This window comes from Canis lupus, chromosome 1 (assembly GCF_048164855.1).
Source record: "Canis lupus baileyi chromosome 1, mCanLup2.hap1, whole genome shotgun sequence".
Taxonomy (NCBI): Eukaryota; Metazoa; Chordata; class Mammalia; order Carnivora; family Canidae; genus Canis; species Canis lupus.
In genome coordinates, this window is record NC_132838.1 from 55,691,940 (window position 1) to 55,714,626 (window position 22,687).

At 50.2% G+C, this 22,687-nt stretch overlaps 1 protein-coding gene across 5 annotated transcripts in view; it reads right to left on the bottom strand.

Annotated features, from left to right (window-relative positions):
• Nucleotides 1–22,687, bottom strand: part of RNASET2 (ribonuclease T2) — a 41,204-nt gene that overhangs the window by 17,608 nt on the left and 909 nt on the right. For 3 of the 5 annotated variants that reach the window (XM_072830578.1, XM_072830561.1, XM_072830569.1), the window contains exons 3-10: nucleotides 20,780–20,840; nucleotides 18,875–18,930; nucleotides 17,317–17,374; nucleotides 14,852–14,919; nucleotides 10,686–10,799; nucleotides 6,873–6,918; nucleotides 5,363–5,437; nucleotides 3,608–4,052 (exon numbers count right to left, since the gene is read on the bottom strand). In XM_072830578.1, coding sequence (XP_072686679.1) covers nucleotides 3,846–4,052; nucleotides 5,363–5,437; nucleotides 6,873–6,918; nucleotides 10,686–10,799; nucleotides 14,852–14,919; nucleotides 17,317–17,374; nucleotides 18,875–18,930; nucleotides 20,780–20,840 — 685 coding nt within the window. In that variant the 3' untranslated portion in view covers nucleotides 3,608–3,845. Of the gene's footprint in view, nucleotides 1–3,607; nucleotides 4,053–5,362; nucleotides 5,438–6,872; nucleotides 6,919–10,685; nucleotides 10,800–14,851; nucleotides 14,920–17,316; nucleotides 17,375–18,874; nucleotides 18,931–20,779; nucleotides 20,841–22,687 lie in introns of those variants that run through there. The other 2 variants (XR_012033010.1, XM_072830589.1) reach the window with 1 other exon arrangement.

Sequence of the window (22,687 nt, forward strand, 5' to 3'; positions counted from 1 at the left end):
GAGACCTTTCAGATGCCTTTCAGTGGGTAATATGCTTGGGGGATCATCACCAACATGTGTCTGAAGGGGCAGGGGTATAGAGAAAAAGGAAGTTTCCAGAGGGACTGTCATATGTTAAAGCCGACTCGCAGGGTCCTGGGGGTCAGGCTAAGATCGCTGTTGGCCCTCAGCAGAAGGCCCACCTGCCTGTCTCAAGTAGTGTCAGTGTGATGTGGGGATCAGAGGCGGAAGGTAATGGAGATACAATTAAATGTGCTCAACACCGACAGCGCAATGGCAGATACTTGAGGTGGGGAGCATACAGTTCCTCCGGGAAGCTTTGGAAGCTCTGGAAGCTCCCAACTGTCTTCCCATTCCTGCCTTGCTAGAGGGAGAACCACCTCAGCCTGACAATAGCCTGAGGGTCTGCTTCAGCACATCAAAGTCCTCTTGGAAATCAACGTTGGTCTTTACTTCCCCCAACCCCAAAGTCTACAATCACTTGCACCTCACAACCCTGGGGCAGCAGCTCCTTCTGCCCTCGGGGTCCTGGCCCCGGGCTTTCATAAAACCACCTTTTTGCACCCAAGATGTTTCATGAATTCTTACTTGGCCTTCGGCTCCAGATCCCAACACCTCTCCAAACCACAGCAAGTGGGCTATAAGTTACTAGGAAGCTTAAGACCTTACAGTATATAAATTGCCTTGAAAAAGAAAATTAAAACAATGTAACAAAATAAAACTAACCTTTAAAATTATAACCCTTGATGGGGCGGCTCTGTCAGTGGGGTGTCTGACTCTTGATTCCACCTTCGGTCCTGATTCCCGAGATCCAGCCCTGAGTCCAGCTCCTCACTGGTCATGGAGTCTGCTTGAGATTCTCTGTCTCCCCCGGCCCCTCCCCTATTCACACACCCTCTCCATCTCTCTCTTCCTCAAAAAAAAATGAAAATTTAAAAATAAAATTATAACCCTTGAAGACATTCTAGAGATAAAAGATGCTAATCTACATTACTGAAAGGACCCACGGTGTACCAAGAGAAATCGATCCAGAATGATCCACTGGGACATGTCTTAGCAAACCCCCTCTACCCCACTGTGCCCAGGGTCTGGCTGTTTGTGCCCTTCTCCATCTCTTAGAAGTTCATTTATGTGTCTGTCAGCTGTCAGGAAGCAGGACTCCCCATCCCCTTCACAGGTCCTTCGAATCAAATTGACAAGAGACAGATTCACAAGAGAAAATCAAATTGAATAGTGTACGTGCAGGGAATCCACAGACCTAGAAACTCCAGACACCAGCGAAGTGAGGGGTGTGTGTCGTCCTGAACTCAGGAGCTGGGGGGCAGGGTCTGGGACTTCCAGGAAAGGAATGCAATTCACAGGAAGGGGAAAACGAGTAAATGTTTGGTAGACAACTGTCTGCTGGGCCATATGGGCCCATTGGGACTGAGGACTTGATCAAACAGGTGCCAGGTTCCTCCTCCCTATGGGCCGCCCCTACCTCATGGCATAACATCCCAATCTATGGGGACAGCACCCTTCCTGGAGCAGGGCCCTTGAGCAGGAGATAAAGAGCTTTCCCCAAATCTCCTGGGTTTTGATTCCTTTATAACTCAAAATAATCTTCACGTCAAAATGCCCTATTGGGGGGTGACCTGGTCTTGGCCCCCAACACAGTGCTCACCCCAAGCTCCCGCTGGCTGTGACTACCCCCAGCCTAGATGGACCTGCGGAGAGCCTGTTCAGTGTTTTCTCAGTGTTTTCTCATTGTTGGCTTCAGGGTCCACCAGAAAGGCTCAGGTGACAACAGATAAGCCCGCTTTCGTTTTAAAAATCCCTTCAGGGATTTTAAACCACCAGCGGCCCAGTGGTTTAGCGCTGCCTTCATCCTAGGGTGTGATCCTGGAGTCCCAGGATTGAGTCCCACGTCGGACTCCCTGCATGGAGCCTGCTTCTCCCTCTGCCTGTGTCTCTGCCTCTCTCTCTCTCTCTCTCTCTCTCTCTCTCTCTGCGTCTCTCATGAATAAATAAATAAAATCTTAAAAAAAAAAAAATCCCTTCAGTCCCAGTCAAGTGAGACACCTTTACCGTGTGGGTTCTGAGCGTGTTAAGATCCTTCAGAGACCTCTCCAGCAATTCCCATGTTCCTCGTTTATTGTAGGAGGAGAATTTGCCAGTGGTTTCCTCCTTGCGCTGCTGGCATCACATTGCCAGGCCCTCCCGTACAGAACACAAGGACCAGCGGCCAGGCCGCTTTGGTCTGTTGGTAGGTGCTGTGGGTTCTAATCCCCAGGACCCGAGAATAGGGCCTTATTTGGGAACTGGTCTTTGCAGATGTAATCATATTAAAATGAGCAATATGACCGGTGTCCTTCTAAGGGAAAGAAAAGGGAGATCTGACATGCAGACAGGCGCATTCTGGGAGGACCCAGAGGAAGGGAGACACAGACGCAGAAAGGAAGCCTCCTGGGGCTGCTAGGAGCTGGAGGGACAAGGTTCTCCCTGCGAGAGGAGAGAGGTCTGGCCTCAATCAGATTGTGGTGCTTTATCAGGGCAGCCCTGGGAACACGCACAGCCTTACAGACTCACCCTGCGGGGAAGGAGCATTAGGACTTGCTCTGAGGAGAAACTCAGCACCTTTTACAAAATCATTGTGCTACTGGAATCAATCACACCTACCTCATCGCTGACACTGACCCTAAAACATGAAAGGAAATATCAGTGATCCCAAAGAACGTGACCTTTCATAGCCATCCAATTCCATAGTTTTTTTTGGTTAAAGATGGGGTTATTTTGGACATGTGGTTGTTCTTGGGATCAGGTCAGTGAATGTTCTGAAGTGCTTACTAAGATGCCCGGCACATTCTCAAGTGTTTGATCAAAAAAAGAACGTGGACAGCATCAACCTGGTAAGACACACAGATGGGTCCTACTTTAACTTTAACCCCTGCCGCCAAATGCCTTTGACGAGGACAGAGACCAGGAGCAATAGTGTTAAGGGGGAGCTTCGTGGAGGGGGCAGTCCATCGCACAGGCCATCCACTGTCCTCATCCTATGGGCGAACTTGCAGCCCAGCAGGTGAAGGGCCGGGCTCGGGGTGGGGGGGGGGCTCTGACCCCCCAGGAGGAGCCAGGTCATCCAGTGGCTGCACTGCCCTCATTACGAACTTCTCAGTGGCCCCACATGGTGGCTGGGGTCCCTTCTCACAGAAAGGGCCCAAAATAGTCTGAGCAGATCTTCAGTAGCACCTGGCTGGGTGGGGATGCTGGTGGGTGCCGGGCCAGGACCCGCAGATGTCCCCCGCTGCCCCTCAGAGCATCTCGGCTGCCAGCACCAGGCACTCAGGGGCCGTGCCCGTGCCAGGCCACCGAGGGGATACGGGTGAACGTGTTCTCTCACTTCTGGCCTCCAGGAACAAGACGTGTCCAGCGGAGGTAGGAGGTGGAGGCGCCCGCCCGGTGCCGGCCTGATCCCGGCTTGAGGACGGGCCCCCACGCGACCCCCATGTGACCCCCACGGCAGTAAGGCCACCCACTCGGAGGCACAGGCCAGAGCTGCCCTGAATCCCAGCTCCCAGGCTGCCTGCCGTGTCTAAGACGCCGGAGAGCTTAATAAAGGGAAAGAAAAGCAAATCTGCGTCCTTTATTCCAACCACAAAGCGTCTACCGAGGCGTGGGAGATCGCCTTTCTTCCAACGTACCCACATGCAACCCAGATTCACAGGAACCACGACGTCAGCTCGCGGGCGTGAAGGGAAATGGAAGACAACAGAACAGCCTCCGGTAAAGACAGTCATAAACAGAACGTTCCACTTGGCAGCTGCTTTCTGACCAGCAGCGATTCCTCATCCCCAGGGCGCTGGTCATCAGGGCACAGCCCCCGGCGGCGGGGGGTAGAAGGCGGGGCCGTCCTCGCACACCTCCAGCCCGGTGCCCCCCGACACCCCCGCTCTGGGCCCGCGGGGCGCCGGCCCCCCAGGCCCCCCGGGCTCCCCGGGCTCCGTGCAGTTGCGTAGCCGCAGCTCCTTGGTGAAGCACAGCTCTATCTGCCCGATCGTCTGTACCTCCTCACCCTAAACATTGGGAATGAGAGACGTCTGAGAACTTGCACCCTGGAGGATCATCTGTTATATGGTCACAAGTCTCAGAACCTGAAGAGACAAGAGGGTGACTGCAGACCCGGGCCTCCAGGTGCTGGCCACGAGTCGCTCTCTCCAGCAGTGCCTGGGGCCAGGGACCCGGGTGACTGGCAGGGGGCTGCAGGACTCGCCACCTCGGTCACCACCCAAATGTCCCTGGGCCCACCTGCCGGCCCTGTGTGAAGGGACACCGCCCGAAGCTTAGAAATGTGCACCTCTGTGCACACGGCATATGCAGCACGGCCTCGGGAGAAGGCCGATTTCAAAGAATAGATGAGGCAAAAGTACCCTACTACTGAAAGATTTTAAGTCTTTATCACAGCTGACAAAAGAAACCACAGATAAACCACCCATAAACCCATAAACTAGACAAACACCTACAACTACAATTGCTAAGCCTAACAGTATAAATAAACCCTGAGAAGATTTCTAACCCAGAAATGTTTCATAGACCCACCTCCCTGCTCCTGCTCCACTGTCCTTCCAGAACAGGTGTGTTCCTATTGGGGAAAAGTCTCAAAAAAACAAACCCTATCGAGCACAGCGTCAAAGGGCAATCTGTATGCATCTCTATATAATTTTTTTGAATTCCAGTATGATTACCATGCAACGTCATAGTAGTGTCAGGTGTATGATACAGTGATTCATCACTTCCAATCATCACCTGGTGCTCATCACAAGTGCCTTCCTTTATCCCCACCCCCTATATCCCCCATCTCCCATCTACCTCCTCTCTGTAACCATCAGTTTGTTCTCTAGAGTTAAGGGTCTGTTTCCTGGTTTGTTCTATTTTCCCTTTGCTCATTTGCTTTGTTTCTTAAATTCCACATATGAGTGAGATCCCACAGTATTTGTCTTTCTCTGCCTTTCTTCACTCAGCCTCATACTCTCTAGATGCACCCATGTCATTGTAAATGGCAAGATTTTATTCTTTTTCATGGCTGAGTAATATTTCATTCTGTATTTATACCACACTTTGTTTATCCATTCATCTGTCGATGGACACTTGGGCTGCTTCCATAATTTGGCTACGGTAAATAATGCTGGAGTAAACATCGGCGTGCATGTCTCCTCTGATTCAGTGTTTAACCACCTGTGATTTCCAAGCATACACACCCACGCACAGACGCACGTCTCTGCCCTGGGGAACTCTATAGTGAGCACACAGATGTCGAAAAGCTGAACATGTCTTCTTGATAAAGACAGAAAGAGCAACAAAACAAAGAAAGCATTGCACATCTGACCTGTTGTGGCGGAAGACACTGGATTTTAGGTATGACTCCGTATATGCCGGCAAGGGCATCTTTAATATCTGAAACCTGAAATTAAATAAGATGCATTAGAAACACTTGGAAGGAGGTGGGCTAAGGGCTCTGCCCCATGCATATGTGACACTCCGGCTTATACACTCACAAACACGCACAGCTGACAATGGGGCACAGTCCTCCGGGCACTTGGGGCTCGCAGACAAAGCTCAGAGGCAGCCCGAGGAGAGGCTGTCACCTGCTTGGGATCTACCCTCAGACCACAGTGGCTCCCACACGTGCTCCACACAGTGTCCGTTCCCCCACTCTGCTCTTCCATTCAAACCCAGAGCCTGGGCGCTGTGCGCAAAAGCAGAGCATCTCCTTCCAGTAAGTCAGAGCAACTTTCAGAGGCCAGGACTTCCGTCTGAGCTCACATCTTGCTGCATCTGAACCTAACAGAGTGATTGCAGCACAGACAGGAAGCCCAAAACACTTGTCCTTGGTGCTTTACTCTAACGGAAATCAGTTCTCAAATAAGCACATCCTGGGCAAAGACGGAAACACAGGCCCCCTATGTCCTTGAACATGGACCCCAAGGACCGAGGGGGCCCTGCAAACCCCCCTGTCATGAGGGAGCTGAGAGAGCTTGTCTCCCCAGGACCACCGTCCCCTCTTAGCCTCAGTTTCACTGCAGAAAGGAAACCAGATTAACCAGAAACCAGCTGCACAGTGGAGTCTGGACATACAGAGTGCAACAAAAATGCCGACTGACTTCACAGTCAAGAGACCTGTGTGATGGTTCGGTGTGCGGCCAGGACACTGGAAGCAAGGGGCTGCTAAAATCAGGAACTTTAACTCCTTGTTTAATGCCTGGAGATTAAATCAGAGGAACTAGAAAACATAGGGTTCTCTAAGGCAGGAGTCAGAAGGCTCGCTCTATAAAGGGCCAGAGGAAGTACTCCAGGCCCCGAGGGTCACTCACCTGTGGGACACCTGGCTGGGGATGCTGACCACAGGGGACGGTAAAGGAACCAGCCTGGCCCTGAGCCTGGAAGACTACGTTTACAAAAACAGGCTGCCCTGGGCGGATTACCGGAGAGTAAGATCGGGTCTGTCTGGATTTCTATATTTGATCATGAAAATAAAAACACACCTTATGCTCTTCCTCAAGCAAAATACTATAAAACTGACTATGATTTTCAAACTGCCCTCCTGCTGGCTCCCCTGCTCTGGACGAGACTGGAACACATTTCTCACCAAGGGACCATGAATCTGGGCTTCCAAATCATCAGTTTATACAGCTGTCAGTTCACACTCAATAGGCACAAAACAGAGAACAAAATTTAAATAAAAGCTTTTTGGAAACATAACAGCCAAATAGGAATGGGGCTTGTTTGAGTCACTTCAAAACCCGTGTGTAGCCCACAGGCTGAAGGGACAGTACCACGGCTGGGTGTCCCCGGGTAGCAGATACACGTTGGGTTGAGAGGCTGAAAGCAAGACTTACCTGGTAGTAGTTGATAGACGGCTTTATTCCCAATTTTTGGAGCATGCTAAAATTTAAAAATGAAAAAAAAATTAGCTGTATAGCAAGGTAGATTTTCCTTCCTTGTTCTTTTATTTTTTTTTTAAAGATTTTATTTATTTATTCATGACAGAGAGAGAGAGAAAGAGAGAGAGGCAGAGGGAGAAGTAGGCTCCGTGCAGGGAGCCCAACGTGGGATTCGATCCCGGGTCTCCAGGATCATGCCCTGGGCTGAAGGTGGCCTTAACCGCTGGGCCACCGGGGCTGCCCCTTTCTTATTCTTTTAAAATGTTGTATTTCACTTAAAAAAATTAAGACACACTTAAAAGGAAGCACTTGTTTTCCATTACTTTGGGCAATAAGTCTGTGAGCAAGGACAACAGATAAATGGTGCTCAGGCTTCCCCGACTATCCCTGACCACAATGCACATCCTACTACTGATCTGGTTCTCTTTCCAGCACCCAGGCCCTCAACAGTGGCCAGATGGCTAGTAGCCGCTGAGTTGGCACACACGTTACCACCTATTCAGCACGCCTGCCTCAAAAGAGTTAGTAACTGACTTTGGATGCAGGCTTATCCTAGAAAACCATGCTTGGTCAAATCTTTAAATATATTCAACACCCACAGACTTGAATCATTTCCTAAACCACATGGTTTTGACCAGCTATCCCGTCAAAACACCATATGACTAACTTACTTGTTAAATCATGGAGCACAATATAAACAATTCTCAGATTAACAGCCCCAAAACAACATTCCAGCCCCCATCACGCCTCTCTGGATTATCCGGGCTCTGACTCCTGGGAGCAGACAGAGTCCTGGGCTGCCTCTCCGGATATGGGCATTGTCATATGAGTGTGCCCGGGGAAAAACAGACTGACCAGGGCACACCTCGTCCGACCGTGACTTCTGTCTGGCAACGGTATAAACTGTTAACAAGACAGTGTTTGTAAAGACTGCACCACCACCAAGTGTCTGGATCTACGCTGCAGTGCTCCTGGCACAGGCAGTGGAGGGTGGGCAAGGGTCATCAAAGCCCTAGAAATAAATGTGCCTGCTGCCTGCCCTTACAACGTCTGCGTGGGGTAAATACCAGATTTCAAAGGCTCTGGCTTTGGAAATGCAAAACTTTGCAAATTTTTACATAATTATTTCAAGTTGCAATAATAATATTTTGGATTAAATAATATAACATCAATTTCATTGGTTCCGTTTTACTCTTTTTTATTTATTTTTTTTAAGATTTTATTTATTCATGAGAGACAGAGAGAGAGAGGCAGAGACACAGACAGAGGGAGAAGCAGGCTCCATGCAGGGAGCCCAACATGGGACTCAATCCCAGGACTCTGGGATCAGGCCCCGAGTCGAAGGCAGATGCTCAACCACTGAGCCACCCAGGCGTTTTAATGAGGCTACTAGAAAATTTTAAGTTACATATGTGACTTGCATTCTATTCCTACTGGGCAGCCCGAGTCAGGTTACCAAGGAAGTCAGGCAGAGAGAGAGAGATATATTTGGGGAAGCCTGGCATTCAACCCAAATTAGCCTATGTTTTCTACAGCATCAAGATTAGTTTGGCATTAATCCTTGGCCCGTTATTTGTGGGTTACCCAAGATTTGGTTCAAGATTTTTGCATTTTTTTCAGGTTTGCTACTTTCATGTGATAAAGTAAATAAAACGCTGCTAGTTTATGATAATATGACAAGCTGCCCCCTGAGAAAAAGATAATCTGCGGTAATGGTTTATAATATAGATAAAAATACAAGGGGTTTTATGTTTTTAACTTCTTAATTTTGCAAGTACTGAGATTTTAGATTTTCCTTGGAGGAACGGGGAAAAAACATAATTTCTTTATAACGGTCCCATATAGTCTAAAAGACACTATCTCTCTAGCAGTGCATTATGTGCAACAGGCCCCGAGTGCATATTTCCATAGGATGAATAAGAGATGGCAATGGCCTTCCTGATGCTCCCAGGACTGGGAATCCTGCACATGCCAGTACACATGTAGAACTACAGAGATTCAAAAAGTTTAAACAGGAAGAACTTAATTAACAGTTGTTGAGGGGCACCTGGGTGGCTCAGTGGTTGAGTGTCTGCCTTTGGCTCAGGGTGTGATCCCAGGGACCTCGGATCGAGTCCCACATCGGGCTCCCTGTGTGGAGCCTGCTTCTCCCTCTGCCTGTGTCTCTGCCTCTCTCTGTGTCTCTCATGAATAAATAAATAAAATCTTTTAAAAATAAGAATAAAAAAAATAAACAGTCATTGGACGAAGGGATGAATTATCTAGATGTTTTATATAAAGCCTTTCAGCAGTCCCCATTTATTCTCATTTGTCCGCCTGATTCAGCAGAACTGGGCCTGGGGAGCAAGCAGGGCCTGGTGCTGCACAGGTGTCAGGGAGACCCGAGGCCAAGTGCATCCTGCCCTGCCTGCCTGCATCGCGCCTCTCCTGTGCTCGGAGGCCGTACCGCATCATGAACTCTCCCAGTTAACTCTCTACCAGGATGTCTGAACTGCAGTATCACCCAGACTTCTGGGTGGGGAAATGTTCCCAAAGGTCTTGCTCTGGCTGCGAGAAAAGCCTGGAGCAGAGCACATGGCACGTGGGAGCTGGGGTGTGCGGCTGTGGGGGTGGCCTCCCAAGCAGCGGTCCTCGGGTCTGCACATCTGAGAGCGGGGTGGCTTCTGAATCTCCTGTGACCCTGCCATCATCTTATGGCCTAACAGTGAGGTCCAAAGATGCAGAAACTGTGCACGTTGCACAACTGGTCAGTGCCAGCCGCAGGATCAGAGGCACACTGAAAACCACGAGCTTGGAGGCCTCCTTTGTGGGGTGTACGTCCTGTAATCTTGCTTATCCTCCTGTCCCGGCACCGGACACCCTCCACCCAGATCTCAGGGATCCCCTCTGCCACAGGAGCAGAGTGCACGTGCACAGAACCCACGGGGCGCACATGTCTTCTAGGCAGATGTGATTCACAGAACTAACCACGGTGGAACAGCAAAGGCACTTGATAGGATGCTGGCCTGTTCTGTCTAAAGCAAATGGTATCATTTCCTGTCCTGGTCTTTATTTTTTTTCTTTTTTTTTTTTCTGTCCTGGTCTTTAAAACGAGGTCACAAGTTTACTATACGACCACTTGGATGTGGAGAAGCAAGAATTCCTCACACAGTTGGTCACCAGAAATCCTCAGTGGATGGCCAGCCTGGCCCCCAGTCCCGGGTGATGGGCCAGGCCCTGGAGAACACATTGGCCCCCAGCATGACCATCCAGAGTTGGTGTTTACAAGTTCGGTGGCTCGTGAGCCTTAACAGGTTCCCCTTTTGTCCAGAGCTGGGGCGAGGGACAGGCAGTGGCAGGATTCCACGGGCCTGGGTGATTTCTGGCTCTGGGGACCCTTGCCCAACACCCCCTCCTACTTGTTCCAGAAGCACTGGAGCAGAGATGCAAACACACAGTGACGTGCAGTTTTTATAAAACCTCGTGTTAACTCAAGGTACTTTAATCAGAAGTCATGGTCGAGAGGCACAGGCCCTGGTCAGTCCTGTGTCCTCAGGCTAACACACCGTCCAATGATGTCAGAGACCAGAGAGGAGACCCACGTCTCTGAGGCTGCTCCAGCTGGCCACAGCCCAGACTGATTTGAAAGGCTGGCTAGATGTTGGGCTTCCTCAGGACTGTTCTGCTGGCCAAGTCCCCAAGGTCCACAGACGAGAGGCAGTATGGCCAGAGAGCAGGGGTGCGGGAGGCAGAGCTGCCGAGAGGACCAGGCCCCAGAGGGTCCCTTACCTATTAAGGTCAAGGTCCCGGTACAGGTCCAGGCTTCCACCAAAGTATTTCTTCTGGGAGTTGAGGGCATCTAGCTGGGCAGCACAGGTGCCGTGCTTCTCCCACTCGTGCTTCCTGTGAGAGAATTTTAATAAACAATCTCTAGTTAGAAGTCATGAAACAAATTCACAATGGAAAGTTCACACCTAGGACGGGATATTCACAGGCATGCTGTTTCTTTTACCAAGAAAGAGGGTAAGATCTCTTATGTGCAACAGGCACAATTTGTGCGTCCCCTGCACAGGAACGAGGCCCTGGTGGACTCAGTATGATCCCCAGAGAGCACTCTACCTCCCTGTAGGCTTTCTGCTGCCAATCAGGGACGACTCACTTCTTTCTTTTTTTTTTAAGATTTTATTTATTTATTCATGAGAGACACACACAGAGAGAGAGAAAGAGAGAGAGAGAGAGAGAGGGAGGCAGAGACACAGGCAGAGGGAGAAGCAGGCTCCATGCAGGGAGCCCAACATGGGACTCGATCCCGGGTCTCCAGGATCACGCCTTGGGCCGAAGGTGGCACTAAACCACTGAGGCACCTGGGCTGCCCGAGACAACTTCTGCATGTCACCACAAGTCACAGCTGAGCAAATACTGAGCACTGCCACCCAGGCACCCACCCATCACATGGCACTGGGTGCTCTGCAGGAGGCTACTGCTTCACACTCCAGGAGCTTCACAGGGATGTCCAACGGTCCTTCCTAAGCAGCCAGCAGAGAAGAGGCAGCAGCACTACCTCTGGAGAAACGCCTCAGAACCACTCCCCATCTCAGCCTCTACCCAGCACGACTGTGTCCTCACCCACCCCTGGACAAAACTCCAACAGAACACACAAACCTAATGCTGCCAACGCACAGCACTACGGATTCAAGGAAACTATGACTGTTGATAACAATTCCCCATGACTTTTTTTTTTTTTAAGTTTTTATTTACTTACTCATGAGAGACGCAGAGACACAGGCAGAGGGAGAGGCAGGCTCCATGCAGGGAGCCCGACGTGGGACTCGATCCCAGGTCTCCAGGATCACGCCCTGGGCTAAAGGCAGCGCTAAACCGCTGAGCCACCTGGACAGCCCTTCCCCACAGCTTTTTGCAGATGGACTATGAAATGTTTTCACATTCTTTTGAAAGGCAAAGAGATTGCTGGCTTAGAAGTGGGGAAACTGAGGCAGAGGGCCCAGCTGGGCACCCTGCTGAGGCCACTCAGCCAGGACGTCCCAGAGTCTGCACCCGAATGGCACTGTGGACTCCATAGCCGGTGCCAACAACCTACTGCTGCTGTCCTGCGCCACTGTCCCAACCACCCCCAAGGGAGGGCACGCTGCCTGCAGAATCACTGACGATCGTCGAGGCGGATGTTAGCCATCATTAGTGCGGGAAACCGGAAGGGACATCAGGTGTCCTCCATTTTATCCATGATCGATTTTCCTAAAGTTCAGCTAAATTACATTCATGCTGGCACTCCTGAGGGGTCAGGTGCTGTCTGACAAAAATATGATCTAAACAGGCACAGATCTACTGGTCCAGTTCACCACGGTGCCAGCGCCCAGCGACAAGCTGCTCCAGCCTAAGGATAAGAGTGAGTGAACACCTACTTTGTTCATCTACAACTGTTTTCAGAGCTAATGATTTCACTGAGTAGAAAAAGGAGTTTCTTTCCCACTAAAGGAAGCTGGAACCGTGTTCCAGATGCCTTAGTTTCCATGCAGCTGGAGTCACCAGAGCCTATCATCTATGGTGCCGGAGGAGGGTGCGCTTTGTGCAAAGCATCTTTGCACCAGCCCAAATGGTCCTAGTGCATAAGAAATATTCAATAGATGTCAATTATTATTATGTTTGGGTCAAGCTTAACTTAAAGATCAGGATCTATTTATTAAAGTGCCGTTAGCGTACTTCCAACATTTAATCCCACATCATCTGGAATTGGACATTTTTCATTTAACACGAAACGATCAGTTCCCAAGCAGAAGTGACCATCGAGTGGCCCTCTCAGTGGCTGGCAGGGCCTACGAGCAGATCTGGGGGCCCCTCTGGGATGAGAGAGGTTAAGGGCTCCTATGGCACATGAAGGCCCAGGGACACGTTCCACAGTGAGGCTGCCCACCAAACCGGGCCTTACCCAACTCTCCTCCTTTTTCGTACAAGCATCAGCAAACAAATAAAGATCCTACTTTGCAGAGGGTTGTGTACATGGTATTTTTCAATACAGCTAATTTTGTGAATGGATTTAATCTTAGAGAATGACCTCGAGCATGAAGCAGTATCAAGACTGTGTACTCTGCGTACTTGATTCCTATTTGGGATGAAAGAGGGCGGTTTTCTGACAGGAGCCCTCCTCTGTATCCGGCCCCCAACGACAAAGCCGAGGTGGACAGCCCTGGGGTGCCTCCGTGACCTTCCAGAAATGCACACAGCAAAGGGAATCTGGGCACCAGTGAAGCGTGACCCAAACGCCACACACAGGGCAGGGGTGGGCAGTGACGGCAGCTGCCCCTGTACTCGGGGGCTCGAGGAGCAGAAATGCTATGGAGGGTGGGATGTTCACCCCTGCGTTCAGCAAAAAAGCTTTCAAATGTGCCATTTACTATCCAACCTGAAAAGTATCATTTTGCCTTTATGAGAGCACAAATACACATGTGCAGTCCGCCCGCAAAATTTGGATTAAATGTGCGAGGACCAGTTCAGACAGCCTTCTCTAAGGATGTTTGTTGATTTATTTGTAAGTCACCCGGCAAAAAACAATCTGATTGATTGTACCACGGAACATTGTAACAAGTGGGAAAACTGTATTTTGCACACTTCGCACAGATTCGTCATTTTTATGCGCACTGTGAAGTGCCGTAGAGGGCTTCCCACTGCTTCCCCCATTCCAACTCAGTCAGGCCATCAAGTATTGTTAGAGCACTCTCTGGGGTGCAGCTGTGCAACATGTGCCAGGGACCAGGCCCTTCGTCTCCCTAAGTCAGAGTGGTTCTCCTGTCAAAGAGAGAATCTCACCAACAGACCCAGGGCACACGAACCCCAGAGCCACGTCCCTGCCTCAGGCCTAGACTGACGTGTTGACTTGACCACCGGCAACAGTGCTGTTCCATTGTCGCAGAAAGCTTCCATCTAAACTCAGTTCTCTTCCTGAATATTCTACGCAAAGATATTTTCAAATTGGATTAATCATTTTGGACAAGATCTGAATAACTGCAATGTGAATCATAAACTGCCACATTGGCGTGAGGCAGGGATAATTCCTTTCGGTTTATATAATGTAAATAAACGGAGTTTTTACCTTCTTCATAAGCCATGATGTAAAAAGCTACCTTGAATCAAATACAGCATTTCTCTCCTTGGCTCAGTTCCCGCTACACCTAAAGATGTTGTGAAACAGGCTGCCGACTAAGCTGCAGGTGGGACCTCACCCTGTCCTAAGTCAGAGCACAAGACCGTGGTGTTCTGAAGTGCCTCTTCATTTTTCTTGATGTATGTCGGGGCAAGAGCACAAAGTCTTTAAAAAACCTTCTCTCCTGCCAGCGTTGGAGCCCCTTAGATACGCACGCATTTGGCTTAGTGAAAACTCAGGAGAGGAGAGTCTAAAACAAAGTGATGAATGAAATAGTGGATTAAGAGCAAGTCTAGGGATGCCTGGGTGGCTCAGCGATTGGGCATCCGCCTTCGGCTTAGGGCATGATCCCAGGGTCCTGGGATCAAGTCCCACATCATGCTCCTCACAGGAAGCCTGCTTCTCCCCTCTGCCTGTGTCTCTGCCTCTCTCTGTATCTCTCATGAATAAATAAATAAAATCTTTAAAAAAAAAAAGAGCAAGTCTATAAATTCCACTTGCTCACATTTTATTTTTTTTAAGTAGGCTCCATGCTCAGCACGAAGCCCAAGGCAGGGCTCGAGCTCACAACCCTAAGATCAACACCTGAGCTGAGATCAAGAGTCAGATGCTAACTGACTGGGGCACCCAAGCACCCCTCGCCCACATTTTTTTTATCTATTGGAGAAAGGCCCTGAAAATGGCATCCCAAATAAAAAATGGTTCACACTTCCACACCTCAGAAGGGAGGCCCCATGGTCCGTCTTCACCCCCCAGTCCTGCTGGGTGCCCCTTGAAGCTGTCACGCTGCTGCACTCACCAGAAATGGCTGTGATTGAGTGGATGGATCACATCAGGCCAGTACATCTTCATTTCAGGCATAAGGTCCTGTGCATTAAAAAAAAAAAAAAAAAAATCTGTGTAGGATCTAACAACTCAAAACCTAGAAGGCAAATTTGATAAACCAATACATCAAAAGAATTGATCTCTGTTCATTAATGACACTCAGGTGAGTAAAAATGATTCTGTCCTTACTCTGCATGAAGTATTTCTTTTTTTATTTCTTTGTTTTATTTATTCATTTGAGAGAGAGTGTGAGTGAGAGGGAGAGTACAAGCAGGAGGAGAGAGGCAGAGGGAGAAGCAGGCTCCCCGCTGAGCAGGGAGCCCGATGTGGGACTCGATCCCAGGACCCTGAGATCATGACCTGAGCTGAAGGCAGACGCTCAACCAGCTGAGCCACCCAGGCACCGCTGCATGAAGTGTTTCTTAAAACACAGGTAAAAGTGAAATCTGACTCAGCATGAAATGCATTTGAAAATCTGAGCGCTGGTAGCGGCATGGGTGCACAGATATGGTCCATCTAGACCAGGAAGTTAGCTCTAAAGAAAAACGAGCCATCAAGCCATGAAAAGACATGGAGGGAGCCTTCCAGGCACATGACCGAGTAAGAGGCCAATCTGGAAAGGCCATATGAGTCCCAGTGTGTGCTGCTCTGGAAAAGACAGACGTGTGGAGATGGGAAGGGTCAGTGGTGTCGGGGGCTAGGGGAGGGAGGGGGATAGGAGAAGGGATTTTAGGGCAGTGAGACTCCTCTGGGTAATATAATGGGGGATGCACATCGTGATGTATTTACGTACAAGTAAACAAGCTCTGTTCTGCACAGAGTGGAGTGCGGCCCCCTCCCCACCTTGACCCATAGGCCGCTCATCGCACAGGGCCCTTTCAGCCTTCCTCTCATGAACCCTGCCAGGGCTCCTTCACAAATCCCCGCTTCTCCTGGCTTCCCTCCTCTGCTCCCCTCCTCCGGCTGCTGCTTCTCACACCCCCATCTCTGCTTCAGGCTTGTGGCTGCTTCCACCCCATCCATGTTCACCCCATGTGCTTATACCACCTTTGTACTGATCACACCTGAAGTTCTTCTCTAACGTAGGCCACTTTAGTGACAGACACATGTTAACCCACCCGGACATGTCCAAAGCTGACTGTCAACCACAGGTGCTCCAAAGCCCAGTCCCCTGCCAATGCCCCCAGGTCAGGAAAGCCACCCCCAGCAAAGCCCAAATCCAGAGCCCCACCTGAAGCTTCTCTCCCAGCTAGGGACTGAGCCGTCTTCCCTCTCCTTCTGGGACCCCTCTAGCTCTCCATTCCCACAGCCTCTGCCCCTCAGTTCCTCACCCTCGGCCCGGCCCCCAGCAGCTCTCCCTAACACGGCAGCCGGGCCAGCCGCTGAAAGGACACGTGGGGCTCCTTCCCTTCCTGGCATGAATGCTGGGGGCACTCAGTACACCGTTCCACCATCAGACAATCTGTAATTCCACTTTCGGGTCACAAGACACATCAGGAACATCCCCGTGGTACTAGGCGAGCTGAAGGGAGTCCCAAAAAGGGGAAGCATGTCGGAGGAATGAGACGGGTGCACTAATATCCTTACACACAGTTCTCAGACTCTCAGGCCTCTAGGCCCATGCCAGCAAAGGTCCTCACATGAAGGAAAGAGGAGAAAAGAACACCATGTGGACTAGAATGTGTGAAGGGTTTGAAACTTACTGCCTTGTCCTTCGAGGGGCCATGTATTCATGGGAAGGACCCTAGTTCTGGCAAATCCTGATGCTACCTCATGTTTTTGGGGAGGCCCTAGTCATCTGACCCTACCCTGTAAATCCAGGTACTAGTTACCTAGCAGACGACCAGCTACATGCAAGGGGTTGTTCACACCCCCGAGGAAAGGTAAGGACCCACATGTGGGTGTGGATGCACAACAAAGTGCCTCAGAAGAGGACATCTGCTAACAGTGCCCATAAAAGCCACTCCCTGGGCTCTTCTGCGATGCAGGCCTCTGTGCTGGAAAGGCCCCTCCCTTCCTTCCTGCTCACAGGCCCTACCTGGAAACCCATCGGCCCACAGCCAGAAAGGACAGGCGAGTTCCATGAACCTGTCCTCCAAGCCAGAGCTCTAGATATGCTAGGCACATGCCAAGCTGGCCTAGGGCCACAGGGGACTAAGGCAGGCCTGCAGCAGACAGCCAGAGTTGGCTTCACTCTCGTCTGCCTTCACCTCACACAGTTCACCTGCAGTGGTTTGGGCCCCAGGTAGAGGAGAAAGGTTGGCTTGGATTTAACATGTGGATTGTTTTAGAGATCCAGAAATCCAAAAAAAGCACCAGGGTTTCAATTCTGGTGAATGCGACTGTGAGTCCCATTTTAAGACATGACATGGAGGGTACACTTAGGAAGACTGAACTGAGTGCAGTACCTGCAGGAGTGACATCATGAACATTTCCTACCTTAATCTCTTCTAAGTGAAAGTGCCATGATCCATTACATTCTTCTGCTTTATCAGGCCTTAAATTAAAATGAAAAACAACAGAAGTTAGTCTTAGTTGAGATGAGCTTCAAATGACAGGAGGAAACACTTCCATTAAGATCTGTGGGAAGTAAAGGCAGAGACATTCTACTGCCACGTGAGCCATTTAACAAAGACCCCCCGGGTAGGAGGGTCACAGCCCAGCTCCTTCCAAAGAAACCATCCAAGAGTAAGGCCAACCCATGACTCTCACCAAAGAAGCAATTTACACAGGCTGGTAGGGGGAGCTCAGGAGTCAGGCCCTCTCCATGCTGGTGCCCTCTCTTCACTACATGAGGATGAGGATTGTGACACAGCATGCAGACTTGCTCACCGAGTGCCTGCCACTCACTGACCCCGGCTCAGCCAGTATGATTTCTTAAAATCCCAAGCACGGATACCCTCCCTACTTCTACATGTCGATTCTAGACATGTCAAACCCCAGTATTCAGGTGCAGTTGAGTTCACGAGGCCACCAAACCTCCTTCCCAGACCCCCGACGTGTCTCCAGAGTTAATAGGCTGGCCCGGCACCCGGAAATCAGCACTGCTCCCCACCGGGATGAAAGCGGCACTATGCACTGTCCTTCCAGCTACAAGTGAAGCAACAGGAGCATCTGTACAGCCCAGGAGAGCCAAGTTCCCAGAGGCTATAGCATTAGGGTCACTAAGGCGACGAAGGAGGGGCTGGAGCTGGTCCCCAGGCCCACAGGACCCACTCCTGAGCAATAAGACATGCCAGCAAAGCCTAGAATGGCCCTCCTCCCACGGAAGCAGCAGGACAAGAGGCATCGCTTTGACGGGCAGACTCACGTGCACAGTTAAACATAACAAATATATGCACGAAAAAGGAAGGAGTAAATAAACTGCATAAACTGCAGGCAGACCCCAAAAGGTGAATCTGGGTACCTGTGATGCACATACAATGCAGACACATATGAGATGCATGCACAAGGCATGCTCGCTCACTGATGTGTACGCATCTCCTTATTGGCCTGACAAGAAGGATAAAATGAGAGTAGTACACTTAGCCTGCCCAGCCTGCACCCAGAGTCCCCACAGGTGCCTGTAATCCAGACCGTCACTGTTCTCCCAACACAGAAGTAAACAGCTACAGAATCAGGGTCATTGTCCAAATGGTGAAGATATTCTAAAAAAGGATTCGGCCTACTGAATAAACATCTAACAAAAGTCAATAGTGTAACTCTTAGGACCAGCCCCAAGCTACTTGCAGGTGAGCTATTTTTTTTCCTGTTTGTTTGTTTGTTTATTAAGATTTTATTTATTTATTCATGAGAGACACAGAAAGAGAGAGAGAGAGAGAGAGAGAGAGGCAGAGACACAGGCAGAAGGAGAAGCAGGCTCTATGCAGGGAGCCTGATGTGGGACTAGAACCCCGGGTCCCCAGGATCAGGCCCTGGGCTCAAGGTGGTGCTAAACCGCTGAGCCACCCGGGCTGCCCTTTTTTCCTGTTTAAATGTGACCCATGCCCGGACTTGCCATAATCCGTGTATCGTCCAGTAATCTGGAGGGTCCCTGCAGTCGTTCTCAACCTCCTGCAAAGAAAATACACAACAGAGAACATCACCATTTCATTGTTCATTTATTGCGGCTTCCAGTGCGCATCCCTGAGGAGCTACAGGGGGGCGGGCGTCCCTTCTGGAAGGAGTGGCCCAATCCTCAAACAATGACGTAAGATAATTAATTAATTACACTGAGTTTTGCTTTTTAAAAACGTGTTCTCAAATTAAGCCAATCTGATGGAAACACTCCTATTTGCCCATTAATCTTCTGATGGTATAACCAAAAATAAGTGTTTGAGGATGATAGTACAGAGGAATGAGTTGGTCCAGATGTGTTAGTGATATAATAAGTGTGAACATTACAGAATATAAAATGTGAATGTTCTGGAGCAGAAATGCGAAGGCGAGGAGAGGACAAGATAAACTCACAGGGGTAAAAGTTCAGTCGCATATCCTTCAAGTACCTCCAAATTGTGTAGCTCAATTGGGAGTTTTCCCAAAAGAACCAACTATCAAGAAATGGATCATCCACTGGACCAGGTGAGACAGAACTCATGCCCGAAGCCCCCGTAGGGAATAAGCACGTGAAAGGTATCTATGGTTGTCTGGTGAGGAACAGGTGTGACACCATGTAGGGATCACCTTTCTGCCCCCAGTTGCTCTGGAGATGAGGGAGGCTCTGGGTTAGGAGACTGCCAGGCTGACAGGGCAGGAGAGCAGGACCAGAGTAGGGGGCTACGCCTACCCTGTCCTGACACCCTGGTTTCATCCCTCAGGAAATCACAATCCAGGCAGGTGGCCCATTTCCCACAGGTGCCCGGCTGGCGAAGAGCAAGGTCAGGACCCATGGCCAGAGCGTGGGTCTTCGGGCAGCCCTATGACGAGTCCGTAAGTGGGGGACGGGGGCCCAGGGGCAGCTTTCGTTCATCATCAGCAGGAACCTGTTGGGCCAGCATGAGCCCGAGGGCCTGGGCGGAGAACCGAGGGTCATGGAGACAGACATGGTGGTCACTGCACCTGTAATGCCTAAGTCACTCACACAGGGAAGGAAGCCGGAGACAGCCCCACTGCCCAGGACAACACCCAGACCAGAGTGACAGGTGACAGGACCCCCTGTCATGCCCACCCTGGATTGAAATTAATTCCCTAACAATGACATTTCACTAGCAGATTTTTTAAAATCTGATTTCTAAAGCATCAAGGGAGGAATGCACTTCCACGCATATTTATAGTCACTACATAGAAATATACCCACATTTTGTCACAGAAATGCCTCACCTACCAAATGACCTTGTTCCCTGCCCTGAAGGCAAATCTTCCAGGGTCACCCAGACAGGAGCTCTCCACACACAGTCCTGCCCACAGAACCTAAGGCTCCCTCAATGCTGGCCACCAGGGTAGAGAGCTAGGTCTCTAGCAAAACTCTGAAGCTGGTGGTAGACAGCTCTGTCCCCTTCCTTCCAACACTCCTCTAGCCAGAGTATGGCTACAGCTCTAAGGCAGAAAGGGACAAGAAGGTGAGAAGTTTAGGAAACTCAAACCAGGGCCGCCTGGGTAGCTCAGTGGCTGAGCGCCTCCCTTTGGCCAGGGTGTGATCCTGGAGTCCCAAGATCAAGTCCCACATCAGGCTCCCTGCATGGTGCCTGCTTCTCCTTCTGCCTGTGTCTCTGCCTCTCTCTGTGTCTCTCATAAATAAATAAATAAAATCTTTAAAAAAAAAAAAAAAAGGAAACTCAAACCAGAGACCACAGCCTCCAGCCTGGAGTGTAAGCATTACACTGCTGCAAATGACACATCAGCCCACAAGGAAACCTGCGCACAGAGACCCACTCCCCACAGGGTTCCCCAGATGAAAGGGGCTGGTCACATCAGGAAAACTCACCTTGCACACTGTTACAGGCCAGTGGTGAACCATAATTAGTTTTTTCCACTCATGGTTGTCACTGTTAAAAGACAAGGAACCTATATTTCAAGAGCTGTTTCAAAGTTAAAGAAAAATTAATTCATGCATCCATTTATACCATCATGCATTCAACAAACATGGGGGGATTGTTATGGGCCAGGCACTGCCGCGGGACATGGGCACTGCCTCGAGTGAGGGACCCAGTCCCTAGGCACTACTAGGCCAGGGGTGCTGCCCTGAGTGAGGGACCCAGGCCCCAGGCACTATCGTGGGCCAGGGACACTGCCCTGAGCAAGGGACTCAGTTCCCAGGCACTACTGTGGGCTGGGGGCACTGCCCTGAGCAAGAAACGCAGTCTCCAGGCATATCCGGAGTGGGGGCGCTGCCCAGAGCAAGGGACCCAACCCCTATCCTCTTGAATCACACATGCCAGTGAGGGAAACGGTTACCACAGTGGCTAAGAAAACACACATGGTGCCCCACAGTGACACATGATAAAGAACATAAGTAAGCAAGAGGACAGGCATGTCAGCAATGGGTCAGGAGCTGAAATTTTGAGCCAGAACGCCCAGGAAGGCCTCACTGACAGGAGGGAGAGGGGGAAGGAACCCCGAAGTGCCTGTCTCCAAGGGCTGGTCTCGAGTGTAGAAACAAAAGCATCATCATCCCTTAACCACATATGTGAAATCCATAAGGCTCTGCAACCTGAAATTTTTTGTGGTTCATGTGGCAACAAAGCCAGACCTGAACAGGCACGAGCTGCTCAGTGCACTACACCTCCCCTCCTCCATGTGCGGATGCAGTTGCTAGATCCCATGGTGCTCACTCCAACACGGTCCAGAGCAACAGAGCAGGGCCTGCACACTGAAAGACCCCACGCTCCAAACCCCACCCCTACCCCGGCCCAAGCCTTCCAGATGAGGGGTGCGGAGTGGTATCTGCAAGGCCCAGCCAGCAACCAGGTGGAAGCAGGGAGACAGCTGGTGAAGAGACCCTACAGCAGCCACACAAGGACATCACTCAGACACTGAATCCAGGATAAATTAGATTTTACAAAGAATGATTCAAAAGTAAAACAGGACTAAGTCCTCACACACCAGCTTCTATCAAGAGGGGAGTCCTGCTGAGTAAGCATAGAAGCACACTTCAGACGTCACAAAAGCTTAGTTATAAATGGCGCTTGGTATCAAAGAAAAGGACAAGCTGTAGCATGAGCACTGGAGCTGGGACAAATGTTAGAAGTTGCTTTTTTCTGGGTGCACAACCCTTGTTTAGGTGGAAACTGAGGCTACATGATGAAGCTATGGCCAGGGAGGGGGACCACCGGTATCCTGCTTATGATGAATCGATCGAGATTCAGAACGTCTACACCACAATGTCCACACACAATCCAGGCAAGAGTGGTGGGAGTGCACAGGAAGTGCCCCCCACCCACCCGCCAGGACGCAGGGGGGAAGCCAAGATTCTGTAAGGAGAAAGGCCACTGGGCAGAGGAAGAGAGGAGAGTCACCAAGCTGTCAACCCAGCCAGTGCTTGGACAAACGCCTGCTAACCCCTCACATCCTGGAGGGTATGAATCAGGTGAGTTTTCTCCACACCATGCCTCGGTCACCACGGTCGTCCAGCTCCATCAGCGCACGAATTAGGAGCGGATGGGGGGTGGGGACCACATACTACAGCGTAAGGTCTTTATCTGACATTTACTGACTGCTACGCTCTTAACCTGATGGCAAGAGCTCATCCATTCATTAACGTAGCTCTTTTTCAGAAAATAAACTTTCCGGGAATGCTGCAATATAACGTCACCTTTTCAGATGGATGATAACACAGCAACGACACTTAATTAAAAAGTAAAACTCACCTTTTCCCACACCTACTATGTAAGTA